Source organism: Triticum aestivum, chromosome 7B, assembly GCF_018294505.1.
Source record: "Triticum aestivum cultivar Chinese Spring chromosome 7B, IWGSC CS RefSeq v2.1, whole genome shotgun sequence".
Classification (NCBI taxonomy): domain Eukaryota; kingdom Viridiplantae; phylum Streptophyta; class Magnoliopsida; order Poales; family Poaceae; genus Triticum; species Triticum aestivum.
Genome location: NC_057813.1, coordinates 674,534,327 through 674,546,529, shown reverse-complemented (window position 1 = coordinate 674,546,529; position 12,203 = coordinate 674,534,327). Strand labels below are relative to the sequence as shown.

General features: G+C 45.9%; 2 protein-coding genes across 2 annotated transcripts; one reads left to right on the top strand and one right to left on the bottom strand.

The window, feature by feature from the left end:
* The first annotated feature begins 585 nt into the window (after positions 1 to 585).
* LOC123160706 (fasciclin-like arabinogalactan protein 14) lies at positions 586 to 1,736 on the top strand. The gene has a single exon (XM_044578549.1). It carries the CDS (start codon positions 657 to 659, stop codon positions 1,524 to 1,526), a length of 870 nt encoding a protein of 289 aa, XP_044434484.1. The 5' UTR covers positions 586 to 656; the 3' UTR covers positions 1,527 to 1,736.
* Positions 1,737 to 4,088: 2,352 nt separating this feature from the next.
* LOC123161594 (probable small nuclear ribonucleoprotein F) lies at positions 4,089 to 6,457 on the bottom strand. Its single transcript, XM_044579409.1, has 5 exons — positions 6,299 to 6,457; positions 5,003 to 5,090; positions 4,842 to 4,879; positions 4,667 to 4,731; positions 4,089 to 4,432 (listed from the first exon to the last, which is right to left on the bottom strand). The coding sequence occupies exons 1-5, from the start codon at positions 6,302 to 6,304 to the stop codon at positions 4,366 to 4,368; spliced, it is 264 nt and encodes an 87-aa protein (XP_044435344.1). The 5' UTR covers positions 6,305 to 6,457; the 3' UTR covers positions 4,089 to 4,365.
* Positions 6,458 to 12,203: the final 5,746 nt, after the last annotated feature.

Here is a 12,203-nt window from a genome sequence, read left to right as displayed (position 1 = left end):
GTAGTACGTGACAACACCCGTGTTGAACAGTGGCGGAGACAGCACCCGGCAAGCCGGGGCTGCTGCCCGGGCTCCCATGCTGCATGTGCATGGAGCTCTAGTAGTAAACAAATGGTTTCTTAACAGTTTATTTAGGCAAAATATAATTAACTTGGCATCACGTATATCTTGCCCAGGCTCTAAGTTTGAGCTGGCTCCGCCACTACTGTTGAAGCCATCTCTTTTTTGAAAGGTTGAAGCCATCTCTCTGATGCATAGCATAGCCCACGTACAAGGTTGACACTGGCAACGGGCAGCGAGGCCCAAGAACACGAAGGCAGGCAGGATTTGAAGCGGACAAGGCCCGGCCATCGGATGCGCATCGGACGGTCGACCCCAGCCCCGCCCCTAGATTCAACGCGCGCGATACGAACGCGTCGTGCATGCATGCATGCATGCACGGCCGCGCGCGCCACGAGAAGTGGTCAGATTGAAGACCGGCCGATCAGATCTCCCCTAACCGCCAAAACCTTCCTCGATCCACCGATCACTCTCCTCCTCGCCATGACCGTCTCCTCCCCCACTCTCCTATATATACACTGACACTCCACGCCCACACTCACCCAGAGATCGAGCTCGCCATCGCCATCGACACCCACTAGCCGCACGCACGCACCATGGCGCCCCCGAAGCTCTCCTTGCTGGTGCTCCTCGTCCTCCTCCTCCCGGCGGCCGGCAGCGCCGGCGCCAACGACGTGGCCGCCGACGCGCCCCCGGTCGGGGCCGCCGGCGGCGGCGGCTTCAACGTCTCGGAGATCCTGGCCAAGTTCCCGGAGTTCACCCTCTTCAACTACCTCATCAGCAAGACGCGCGTGGCCAAGGACATCAACAGCCGCAACTCCGTCACCGTGCTCGCCCCCGTCAACGCCGACGTCGACTGGCTGCTCCGCCGCAGCGCGCGCCTGCCGCGGGCCGCCTTCCTCGAGCTCCTCTCCGTCCACGTCGTCCTCGACTACTACGACGCCGCCAAGCTGGCTGCCCTGCCCCGCGGCCGCGGCGCCAAGCCCGTCGTCGCCACCACGCTCTACCAGACCTTCGGCCCCGCCAACGGCGACAAGTCCGGCTTCCTCACCATCACCCCCGCGCCCGACGGCGGCGCCGTCTTCGCCTCGGCCGCCCCCGGCGCGCTCGTCAACGCCACCTTCAACAAGGCCGTCACCGCCAGGCCCTACAACATCTCCGTCCTCCAGATCAGCAACTTCGTCGTGCCGCCCGGGGTCATCACCAAGCCGCGCGCCCCGCCGCCGCCCAAGGTGATGAGCTCCGTGTCGGCCGTCGCGCCCAGCCCCGCGCCGGTGAGGTCGCCGTCGCCGTCCCCGTCGTCGCTCCCGTGCCCGCCCGTGACCATGCCCATTGAGGAGCCCATGGAGGAGACCCCGGCGTCCGCGCCGGCGCCGTCGCAGGGCCACGCGCTGCAGGCGATGATGGGCTGGTGGTCCGCCGCCGGCGTGGCGCTGGGAATGGCGTGCGTGCTGGCGCACTTGTAGGTTCGCAGATTAGATGAGATCCATCGCAAAGCCTCGATAAATTTTGGTCTTGATTAGCTTGCACTCCTTCGGAACTCGGATTTTTTTCTTAGATTTTAATTATTTCCTATACAAATTTTATGTGAGATTGTTATGATTCAAAATGCCTGCCCTGTGGGTTCTGGCCTGTGTAAAATCTAGGGGATTATCCAATTTTTCAACCTTATTGCACTTCAAAATGGCTTCATTTACAGCCTCTAGTTTTCACGCTGTACCCGCCAACGCCATCTCGGGTCAAACCAAATCAAAGTAACACTGGCCGATTTTTTGAGTTCAAAGTTGCAATCGATTAATAACTTGACCAAAAGAGCAGACTTGGAAAAGGGATTGGCACCCGTCCCGGCAAAATTACAAGCTAGGATATGCGCGATCTATTTGGCTTCCAAGGACAATGATCAAAATTGACATTAGCAAAATTCCTACATAAAAAGGTACATTTCTGATAGCTCCCGCGACGCCTATGGAACTGCATCCATCTTTCTTGGTTGCCACCACCCCGATATAATGAGATTGATCAAAATTGACATCAGCAAAACCCTTGAATAATTAAAAAGAAGCACCAATACCTGGGATCGTGAAACTCTTAAGGGCCCTAAGTGGAGAATTAATAAATTTTAAAAAGAATTAGATAGACTGGGCGCGGTCCAATGAGCACATAGTCCCGGTGCCGACATAAGGAGATAATTGTGCTAATTGAGAACCTTTGAGGAAATCTTCTGCCTACAAAGAGTTCGTGCAAATCGGTTGATGCACGGGACCGTAATACGTCATTCTTCCATAACATAGCCACGGCCAGGAAAAAAGAAAATAATATAAAGAAACTACTAGATGAATCGGGGTCTGGAGAGAAGATAAGGAGATGAAGGATCACATCACTGGTTATTTTTAAAAACTCTTCACTTCGGATTTGTACTTCTGGCCTGTGTAAAATCTAGGGGATTATCCAATTTTTCAACCTTATTGCAATTCAATATGGCTCGATTTACAGCCTCTAGTTCTCAACGCCATTCGATGTCCACCTCCAGTTTTCACGCTGTACCCACCAACGCCATCTCGGGTCAAACCAAACCAAAGTAACACTGGCCGATTTTTGAGAGTTCAAAGTTGCAATCGGATTCGGATTAACTTGGCCAAAAGAACAAATTGGAAAATGGATTGGTACGCGTCCCGGCAAAATTACAAGTTAGGATATGCGCGATCTTGCTAGCTTCCCGGGACAATGATCAAAATTGACATTAGCAAAATTTCGATATGCACGATCCTGTTAGCTTGGTGCATTTCTGATAGCCGCCGTGACGCCTATGGAACTGCCTCCACCTTCTTGGTTGCCACCACCCCGATATAATCAGATTGATCAAATTGACATCAGCAAAACCCTTGCATAAAAGGAAGTTGCAATACCTGGGCCTCACCCATAGAGGTCCACGTCCACAAACAACATTGCACAGTTTTTCTTTTTTTGGATGAAAAGTAATGCCGTTGCATTACAATGATGATAAAGAAGAACACATTACAATGCTCAAGCAGAGCACACAAACACAAAAACACCACAAAAACACCACACCAGCACCACAACAAAGCCACAACCTAGAAGACTAGGGACCTCGACATCAGGGATCACCAAGGCTCGACAAGGGGAAGGAGATCTTCGGCTTCTATCATCATCTGACCAAGCAAGGCATGCACCTTTAGCGTTGGCCGCCTGGTTGCCACCCGACAGCACCCATGGCTCCTTGTTCATCATCAATAGAGAAGGCTGTGTCAACATTCAACATGGCATAATCCTCTGGCGGTCTCTTCCATTAACGTTTCATGATTCCTTGCTAGTTTTTTCTTTCGATCTCGGAAAGTTCGTGCATAGAGCGGCTAGCCAAGGCCGACCGAACTTATGGTATGAGAATGCCTTAATCATAGCCGACATGCCAGAACTTATCACGCCCGAACACTTTAGTCCCCGTGGAGTTGAAAAATCAATGGCCTGATCCACGAACTTGGCTTGCTAGTTCAACGCAGTCCAAATCTAGCTCCGTTTGGACTTTACTAAACCCGCAAGCCAAGTTCATGCGTTAGTCACTTCATATGTCTTCAATCATGCAACACATATGTCTGAGCCCATGGTTAGCAATTCCACGAGATATATAGTTCAAATTGCGCAAATACAACCATCACATTTCAAATATCAAAACATATCCAACAGCCACATCAGTACCTACCAGCAATCATCAATCAACCCTTAAAACATGCAAGTTGATCTTCATTCACTCAGGACACGGTGATATGCCACTAGAGTTAACATGAACTCGACTTCTGGACTGTAATACAGTCACCAAGCACAAACAGAGACAAACTGCGAAGTTGTTCTTTGGCAGTAAACAGCATTCAAAAACCTATGAACGGTGCAAGTGTACAGCACACAGAGCTCTTGTGGAATTTGGCACTCAACATGAACATCTAACAGAAAAAGACATAAATGGAGCGGAAATATCCCTTCATGCTGGGTATGTTGAGTCCATGCTCAGGAACTCAGCAAATATGGTTCAAATTGCACAAATACGATCATTGCAATTCAGACAGCAAACCATACATATCCAACGGCAGGATCAGGACCAATCAGCAATAAGCAATCATCCGTTTCAAACATGCAAGTTAATCATTCATTCATCCAGGATGCAGAACTAGAGTTAACATGAGTTCAACGCCTGTACGTAATACAGTCCAGTAGGCGCAAATGGAGACGAACTAGGAAGTTCTTTTTCAGCAGTGAACAGCAAGCATCAACCAGGAACAGTCCATGTGCTCTTCAGGCCGCATCTGGAATGTCCGTGTCCTCCTCTGGAACACCTCGGAGATACATCACATTGTTGCATCTGCATAACGAACAGCAAAACAGAGTAGTTATCACATCCAGTCATTCACTTGCATATGTGATGTAAGACTGAGTAAAAGCTAATCAGCAACCATATGACACTGCCACATCTACAGTACCCTGCTGACTTGTAGAGCTGCAGGAGTGCTACCAGTTTATATCTTTCATCAAATATCAGATACAGACTTCAGAAATGAGACAATAGCTGTGGTAAAAGATTTGATGAATGAATTACCTTATCAGTATGTCTCCCAAATTTCCAGAGCATTGCCCATCAATGTATTCCTCAGTACCACTTAGCTGCAATTTGTTTGAAGTGTGAGTAACAAAATAGTGTGGTGAAATTGACAAAACACTAGGAGTGTCCTCCATCATGTAAAATGGGTAGCCACAGACAATGTGAACTTTACCTGCAGATTCATGTAGGAGTCCACTGAAACAAGATATCCTGGGTACAAAAGGAACAATTTATGCATTAGCACAATTTAGGCATGTACAAGAATGAGACATCTGTAAAGGAAACTAATAATAATGATTGTAACTAACAAGTGATGAATCGCCATTAAAGTACCTTTGTACTCCATGCCCCATTTCAGCTTGACGATGACCATCTTCCCTGTTAGGTTTTGCAAGAACGGCTTGGGGTTAACTGGCACAGTCTGCAGCAGAGTAAAGAAACATGGGCAATTAACAAATTATATCAAAGGAAATAAGTAATACAGTACAGCACATATAAGGTCATTTTTTACGAAGAAATGTAAAAAGATGTTCAATACAGTTAGGGCAATTTTGCTGCTAAGCATAGAAATTGCAGCAATATTTTACTACAGGCATGTAAACCCTACAACTTAAAGAAGCCTAACAAAAGAGAATTCCCTATTAAGGATGTTCTTGCGGGTACTGCATTAAATCAACACAATGTAAATCAAGGAAGCAAGTAACACTATGCAAATCAAGGAAGCAAGTAACACTAAGTAGTAACCTTAACAGGAAGGTTCATAAAAAACAAATCAACAATTCAGACCAGTTCAAATACAGCAACCCAGCAATCTCCCGGGAAAATAATCCTCAATTCAAATTTACTCATGAAAATTAGTTCTGAACCAGCTACCACAAGTTGCAGCTAGAGGTAAGACAACACTAGGCTTATACCAACATGATAGCACTCATGTCAAATGCTGAATTCAGCCGAGAAGTACAATTCTGTGCTGTAACCAAAAGAACAGTTTAAAGTAGCATTTTACATCAAGGATTAGTAATAGCAGCACTACCCAACCTAACTGCAGTGCTTTAGAGCAGCAGATACAGAATTTTGCAACTAGTGATTATGACACACCCGTGGCAGCATCCCAGGAGAAAGCTTACAAAACATTGGTAACAATTTCACTGCTCTTGACGATGTCGCTACCTTCTAGACCCAAAATCTCGACCCATCTAGCCAAAGACCCAGCAGCAATGAATCGCAAAAACGTAACAAAAACGGACAGACTTTTGATAACAATCCACAATCTCAAATGCAGAATGCTCAGGCCACGTTTGCAGCCACCGCACCATGCAGCATCACTGACTCACACCAGAAGAACAGCAGATCGGAAGGGATTCGTTACTGGCTGTGACCTCGGAAGAGAACCCCGGTTCGAATTCGATCTCCCGTTGCGCGCTCTCCCTGTGGCTCGCAGGAATCGATGCCCTACATACCGGCCCAGCCCCGACCCCTCGCACAACCAATACTAGCCAATAATCCGCCGCAGGTCGCCGCGCCGCGACCGCGCGGGCCTAGGGTTCTCCACTTATCTGGTAAGTAACTCGCAGCGCGCGGAGAGGTGGGCTATGGGGGCGTGAAGGTACAGAGAGCGCGAAATCTTACCGCCATCGGAGGAGACGAGCTGGTGGCGCGGCCGCCGGTTGGAGGCGGAGACGAAGGCGACGGCGACGGCGAGGGAGGAGAGGAGGAGGAGAGGCTGCCGTGGGGGGGTCGAGCGCAAGCGAGACTAGGGTTCTATGGGGGGAAGGGGATTAGCGGTTTGTTGATGGGCTGGGCCGGTCCCGTACGTCGGTTACAAGCCCAGAATAGAGAACAGAAACTGCACTTGGTACACGGGCCCGCATCGTCTGAAGCTTTTCACATGTACCGAAACGTAGTGTGGCCCGTGTAACTGGTATACTGGTTTGTTTTTATCATGTCTAAAAACCATTTCTAAAAAAAATTACTAAAAAAACAAGTTTGTTTTAATCTGCAGAATATATTGATTTCACTAGTTATACATAATCACTTTAATACTACTGATGTTCGTAGATTAAAAAAATATTTTTTATGAAAATGCAACTTCATTTCGCACAGAAAAAAGGTTCATGTACTTTTTAAATGATCTTCTATCTGGCAAGAAATATTCATATGTTGCAAGGAAAAATGTCCGCATACAACAAAACAATGTTCATAATAATTTAGAAATATATTGCATATGAATAAAATTTAAATATATCTCGAATAGACATTCATTTTATGAAAAAACATTTTATGAAAAAATAATTTATTTTATCCAAAAATGAGAAAAAAATGTGAGCTTACAAAAACTTTTAAGCCATGACCTACTTGAATGGATCCAGTCTTTGCATCTGAATCAATGAAGTTGCCGCGGTCGTTGTCCTTTGTTCATGGAATAAAATTCCATTCTCAAATACACCCATTTATCTCTGGTCCGTGGATATGTAATGTATCAGGAATTATTTCATTTCAATTTCAAAAAAAATGCTGGCAAGCCTTCGTTTCCACCATTTTGACACCATTGGCTAGGCTCTTGTTTTTTTTTGTTTTTTTTTTGAACGTGGCTAGGCTCTTGGTTACCTGGTTTGGAGGTGCAACTTAACAGTAAAATACCTTGACCATCTCTAAACAATCTCCTAACAAAGATAATGAGGCATGGCATATAATGCGTGTATTTTGCCGGTACAGGGTTTAGAGGAAATATGATTGCAAAAACTGTGCAAACGCAACATCTCAACCATACGTTCGGACTAAAAAAAAAACTAGCTCATGTACGTGCAACATACATTTTTTTAGGGGGGGCGTGCAACACAGGAGTGCATGATACATGTACACGCCCACATGCATTTTCTGATAATGCTCTGCTGGCTGATCGTCAAAGATTTAACAACGTGAATGGCGACTAATTTAGTCAAAAAACAAAAAAGAATCTGCGATGTAGGGATTTGGGCCAGCTGCACGGGTCCGGCTACAGCTTGTGGCCGAATACCCAAACATCGAAGGCCCAATACGCACTCTAGGAAGCAACAAGACCCAAATCGTTGCGCATCAGCGTGGCTACTGGCTTCTCCGACAAAATTCGCTCGACCCCGGCCGAAACCCTAGCCGCCGGAGTGACCGTGCATCACGGCGGCAGCACGCGGCGGAGGCGGAGGCGACGCGCACATCACCGGCTGGACGGCGAAATTGCCGTTCTCTAGGAAGTAGAGGAGAGCGCTTGGTATAGGGTTCAGGATTTAGTTGTGGGCAGGGTTAGGGCTTAGGGTTAGAGGAGGAGAGGAGGAGGATTAGGGTTAGAGGGTGAGAGGAGGAGGATTAGGGTTAGAGGGTGAGAGGAGGAGGAGGGCCCCGGCCGGCGGGGCGAGGTGAGGTGAGGAGGAGAGGAGAGGAGGGAGGGCCCCGGCCGGCGAGGTGAGGAGGAGAGGAGAGGAGGAGAGGAGAGGAGGGAGGGCCCCCCCCGGCCGGCGGGGCGAGGTGGGGTGAGGCCGGCCGGCGGTGGAGGAGGGCCCCCCCGGCCGGCGGGGCGAGGTGGGGTGAGGCCGGCCGGCGGTGGAGGAGAGCCCCGGCCGGCGAGGAGAGGGCCCGGGGATAGGATAGGATATCTAGGTAGGATCAAATGTAGGAATTGATAGGATATCAAGGCAATTCCTTTTTGCCAAAAAGTATCCCCGTTTGTAAATTAGGATTAGGCAGTTGAATAGCAGTAGCCCAGAACTTGGTTATTAGGATTAGGTGTGCAGAGGTTTCATTACAGCCCTTTATGCACATAGGTTTAGATCTTAGCAAAGAACTTGGTTAAGAAATTGTAAGTACATGCGAGGTCGTCCTGGGTATCTTTAGAGCATTGAAATTAGACAAGCACTTCCAAGCCATCATTATTTTTGGAAATCTCTATCAATGTTTGCGACACTAAGCTCGGCTGCTTTGGTGTGATTTGGAAAACATTTTGGACCACCGCATGGTTAAAGTTTGGAGTGATTTTTGTAGCCTGACTGACAAATACGTGATGGCTGGCTTTCGTCAGGTATTCTGATTCTTTTACTGTCGAGAAAATATCAATATTGAAACACAATGCTATTGAAATTTTGTTTCTGATTGGTGGTTGTGGGCATCCGTTGGAGCCATAATTGTTTACTTCCAAAAAATATGCTAGAGCCTTACGACATTATGCAGTCCACAATTAATATCAATTATCAAACCAAGATGCTGTGAAACTTCTATTTTCAGTCAGTGGGAATAAGGCGGGTGCTTTCATTTGTTGGTGAATACTATTGAAATTTTGTTTCTGATTGGTGGTTGTGGGCATCCGTTGGAGCCATAATTGTTTACTTCCAAAAAATATGCTAGAGCCTTACGACATTATGCAGTCCACAATGGTATTAATATCAAACCAAGATGCTGTGAAACTTCTATTTTCAGTCAGTGGGAATAAGGCGGGTGCTTTCATTTGTTGGTGAATTAGACGTGTGCCATGATCGAAGCCATAGTGTATACAACCAAGAGGATACGCATAATAATATGTCATTGGTGAAATCTGGAATTTTGTTTGTTTGGTTTCCATACGCACCCTTGCTCTAAGATGTGTCATAGTAAGTTCAAGTCATCTTATCCTCTGATAGCATTCATGTTAAACCTAAATGGGTTTTTTCTGCACTTAAAAATGGTTAGTGTACTGTAAACACTGAATCACATCCTCAATGTAAGCTTACCATCTTGATCTGGTTTTGCAAGGCCGCCGAAATCTGCAGACTTATGTATAATCTGTCAAAAAAAACATGCCATGGAGGGATAGAAGGATTAACCTTCTTCTGAGTCAATCTCTACCATTTGTTTTGTGCTCTCTCTGTAATGAAATATAAGAGTGATCTAAACGCTCTTATATTTCATTAGAGGGAGTGGCAATGGTTATGTATGTATGCTTGAATACTCAATATCATTGACCTGTTATGCAGCTCATGAGTTGTTGGAAGAAGCACTGGGAAATCAACAGATGAGCCCTGCTGGCAAACCTTCAGTAATAAATTGCATAGTTACTTCAGGGTCATTGGTTCCAAGTATTGCCAAACGTAAAACGCATCGCCAGGATGATGTGGTGTCATCTGATAACAATACGTCTTTGCAGTAGTGGTTCGATCACTTCATTTGTGTTGCACATTGGAAGCAGTGAGGCTGTTATCAGAAATATACTACTGTGGTTACTGACCGCTTGCTTCCATTCTGCGGTTTGCAGCTTACGTGGAATGGGGAATGAAGCTGCGGTGGATCAAGGAGTTGTACAACGGGCCAAATGTCTGCGCCGAGCGGAGATGGGCGTGAAGAGAGACAAGCGATGCATCCGCCCGTAGTGACGCAGCCATTGATAAGATGGTGCTCCGCCGTGATGCCACGGGTTTCCAGGCTGGCTTCGACAGTACCTGGGTTCATGTAAGCCACACCTGGAGCACGAGGCATCCAGCAAAGATGGTTGACCTCCAGTCCCGTGGCGGTCCGGTGCGTGCGTTGCGGTGGAGATGCCATGCATATATGGGAGGCAAATTGGTCTCCCTGCCTGTAGACTCAGGGGAGGCAGCCTGAGCAATATGAGGGCGGTCGGTTCGACTAGTTGGATGGGCATGCTTGAACTAACCGTACGTTGCGTATCTGTTGCGGCCTTACAACGGTTCTGTGATTGTTCCCTTGAGGTTCTTCTTACCCTGTGACATCTGTTTACGCAATTATTTTGCTAATAGAACAGTACAGTGGTACCCCTGCTGGGCAGCGACGGCCTGCAGATTTGCTCTCCTATTTTGTACTAGGATTGTGGGTCTTGATATTGGTTTTGATTTCAAGTCAGCATAGGTCGCTGGTGCAAGCAAAGATGGTTGAACTTTTTTTGTTTGCTCGGCAATCAGGATTTAATCATGTTTGGGCATGGCTTGAGATTTAGGCTCTCGGTTGCAGCTATGTATACGTACGCTAATGATGCATGCCAAGAATTTGTTTGCGTCCTGTCAAAGGGTCAGAACCAGATTTTCGTTTTTTTAGAGAGCAGGGGGAGCTCCTGTTCAACGCATAAGGCGTCAAATTGCCCCCGTTCGCACAGGAGCGGGCAAATTGGGCCAGCCCATTAAGCCGTTTCGCGTCTTCCTTCGTACGTACGTGAACTCTGTACCAACGAATACTGCAGGTCTGCTGCCATTGACAGCAAGCCGAGGAAACACTGCATTGAACTGAAATACTGTAGCGTAGTTTTCATCAGTTTTTTTCTAAAAATTAACTAAGATTTAAACATTTTTTTAAACATGAACATTTTTTGAAAACACGAGACTTTATCATATTTTCGAATATTTTTTGAAACTGAGAAAAAATTCAAAAAAATTGAAGATATTTTAACAAGAACATTTTGTCTTAGACAAACAAAATTTTGAAAGCGCAAACTTTTTTGAAATTTGTGAGAAAGTTTTCAAAACAACTTTTTTTTAAAAACAAAAGCATATTTTAAGGTCCAAATATTTGTTGATAATGCATACATTTTTTTGGAAATTTTGAACTCCTTTTGAAAACACAATAATTTTTTTAAATTGGAACTTTTTTGAAATTCCGAACAACTTTTGGAAACCAAACAAATTTGAATTTGAGAATTATTTTTGAAGACATTGAACATTTTTTGAAATTTATGAATTTAATAAATACAAACAAAAAAGATAGAATAAACAAAAAAGGCATTCCGAGCCCAAAGTCTGGCGGTTGGGCCGAATTTCGCTTTGGTTTTTGGCCTGAAAGCACGAAATACCTAAAGATTTTAATAAAAATATAAGCACCATAATGCTTTTACATATCCTCAAAATGTCTTCAAAATAATATTTCAAAATTGGAAAATGTTATTGTTTGTGGTTTTGTAACTAGGTTCAGGCTTTGGGTTCAGGTAATGTGTTGATGACAAAGAAGAGGTGATTGTGAACAAGGATATGGGTCCCTTGTGACAAACAATGGAAGAGGCAATGGTAGCGTCGACAACAAGAGAGATGAGGCGACGTGACAGCATGGTAGACGAGGCAATGTCGGCGATGGTTGAGGAGGAAGCGAGATGGTCGAGAAATGGAAGAGGGCATGGCTGGTTGAAGTAGTGTGGTCAGGGCCAAGTGAGGAAAACAGAATGGGAAGATTCCATGTGATTCAAGTGTGTGGATTTCCATATTGGGTTGGGGAGATCCTAGTTGTTCGCGGGATCCGACCTAAAACTGATTTTCCAATTCAGTTGTCCACCAAACTATTGGAATAAATACCACCATCCAATAATTATGTAATAAAAGAACAAACTAGAAATAACAGTGAATGCACATTATGAACCTCATTATATGGCAGGTATGTGTGATGCCATTGAGGACCAACTAGAACTAGAACTAGCTAGATCAAGTAGAGGAGGCTCCAAAACTTGTGTTGTCAAATGGTGGAAATCCTCTAGTATATATAGGTTGGGAGGAAAGGTGAGGGCAGCCACCAAGGGAGGAAAGTCCTCCCTTGAGGC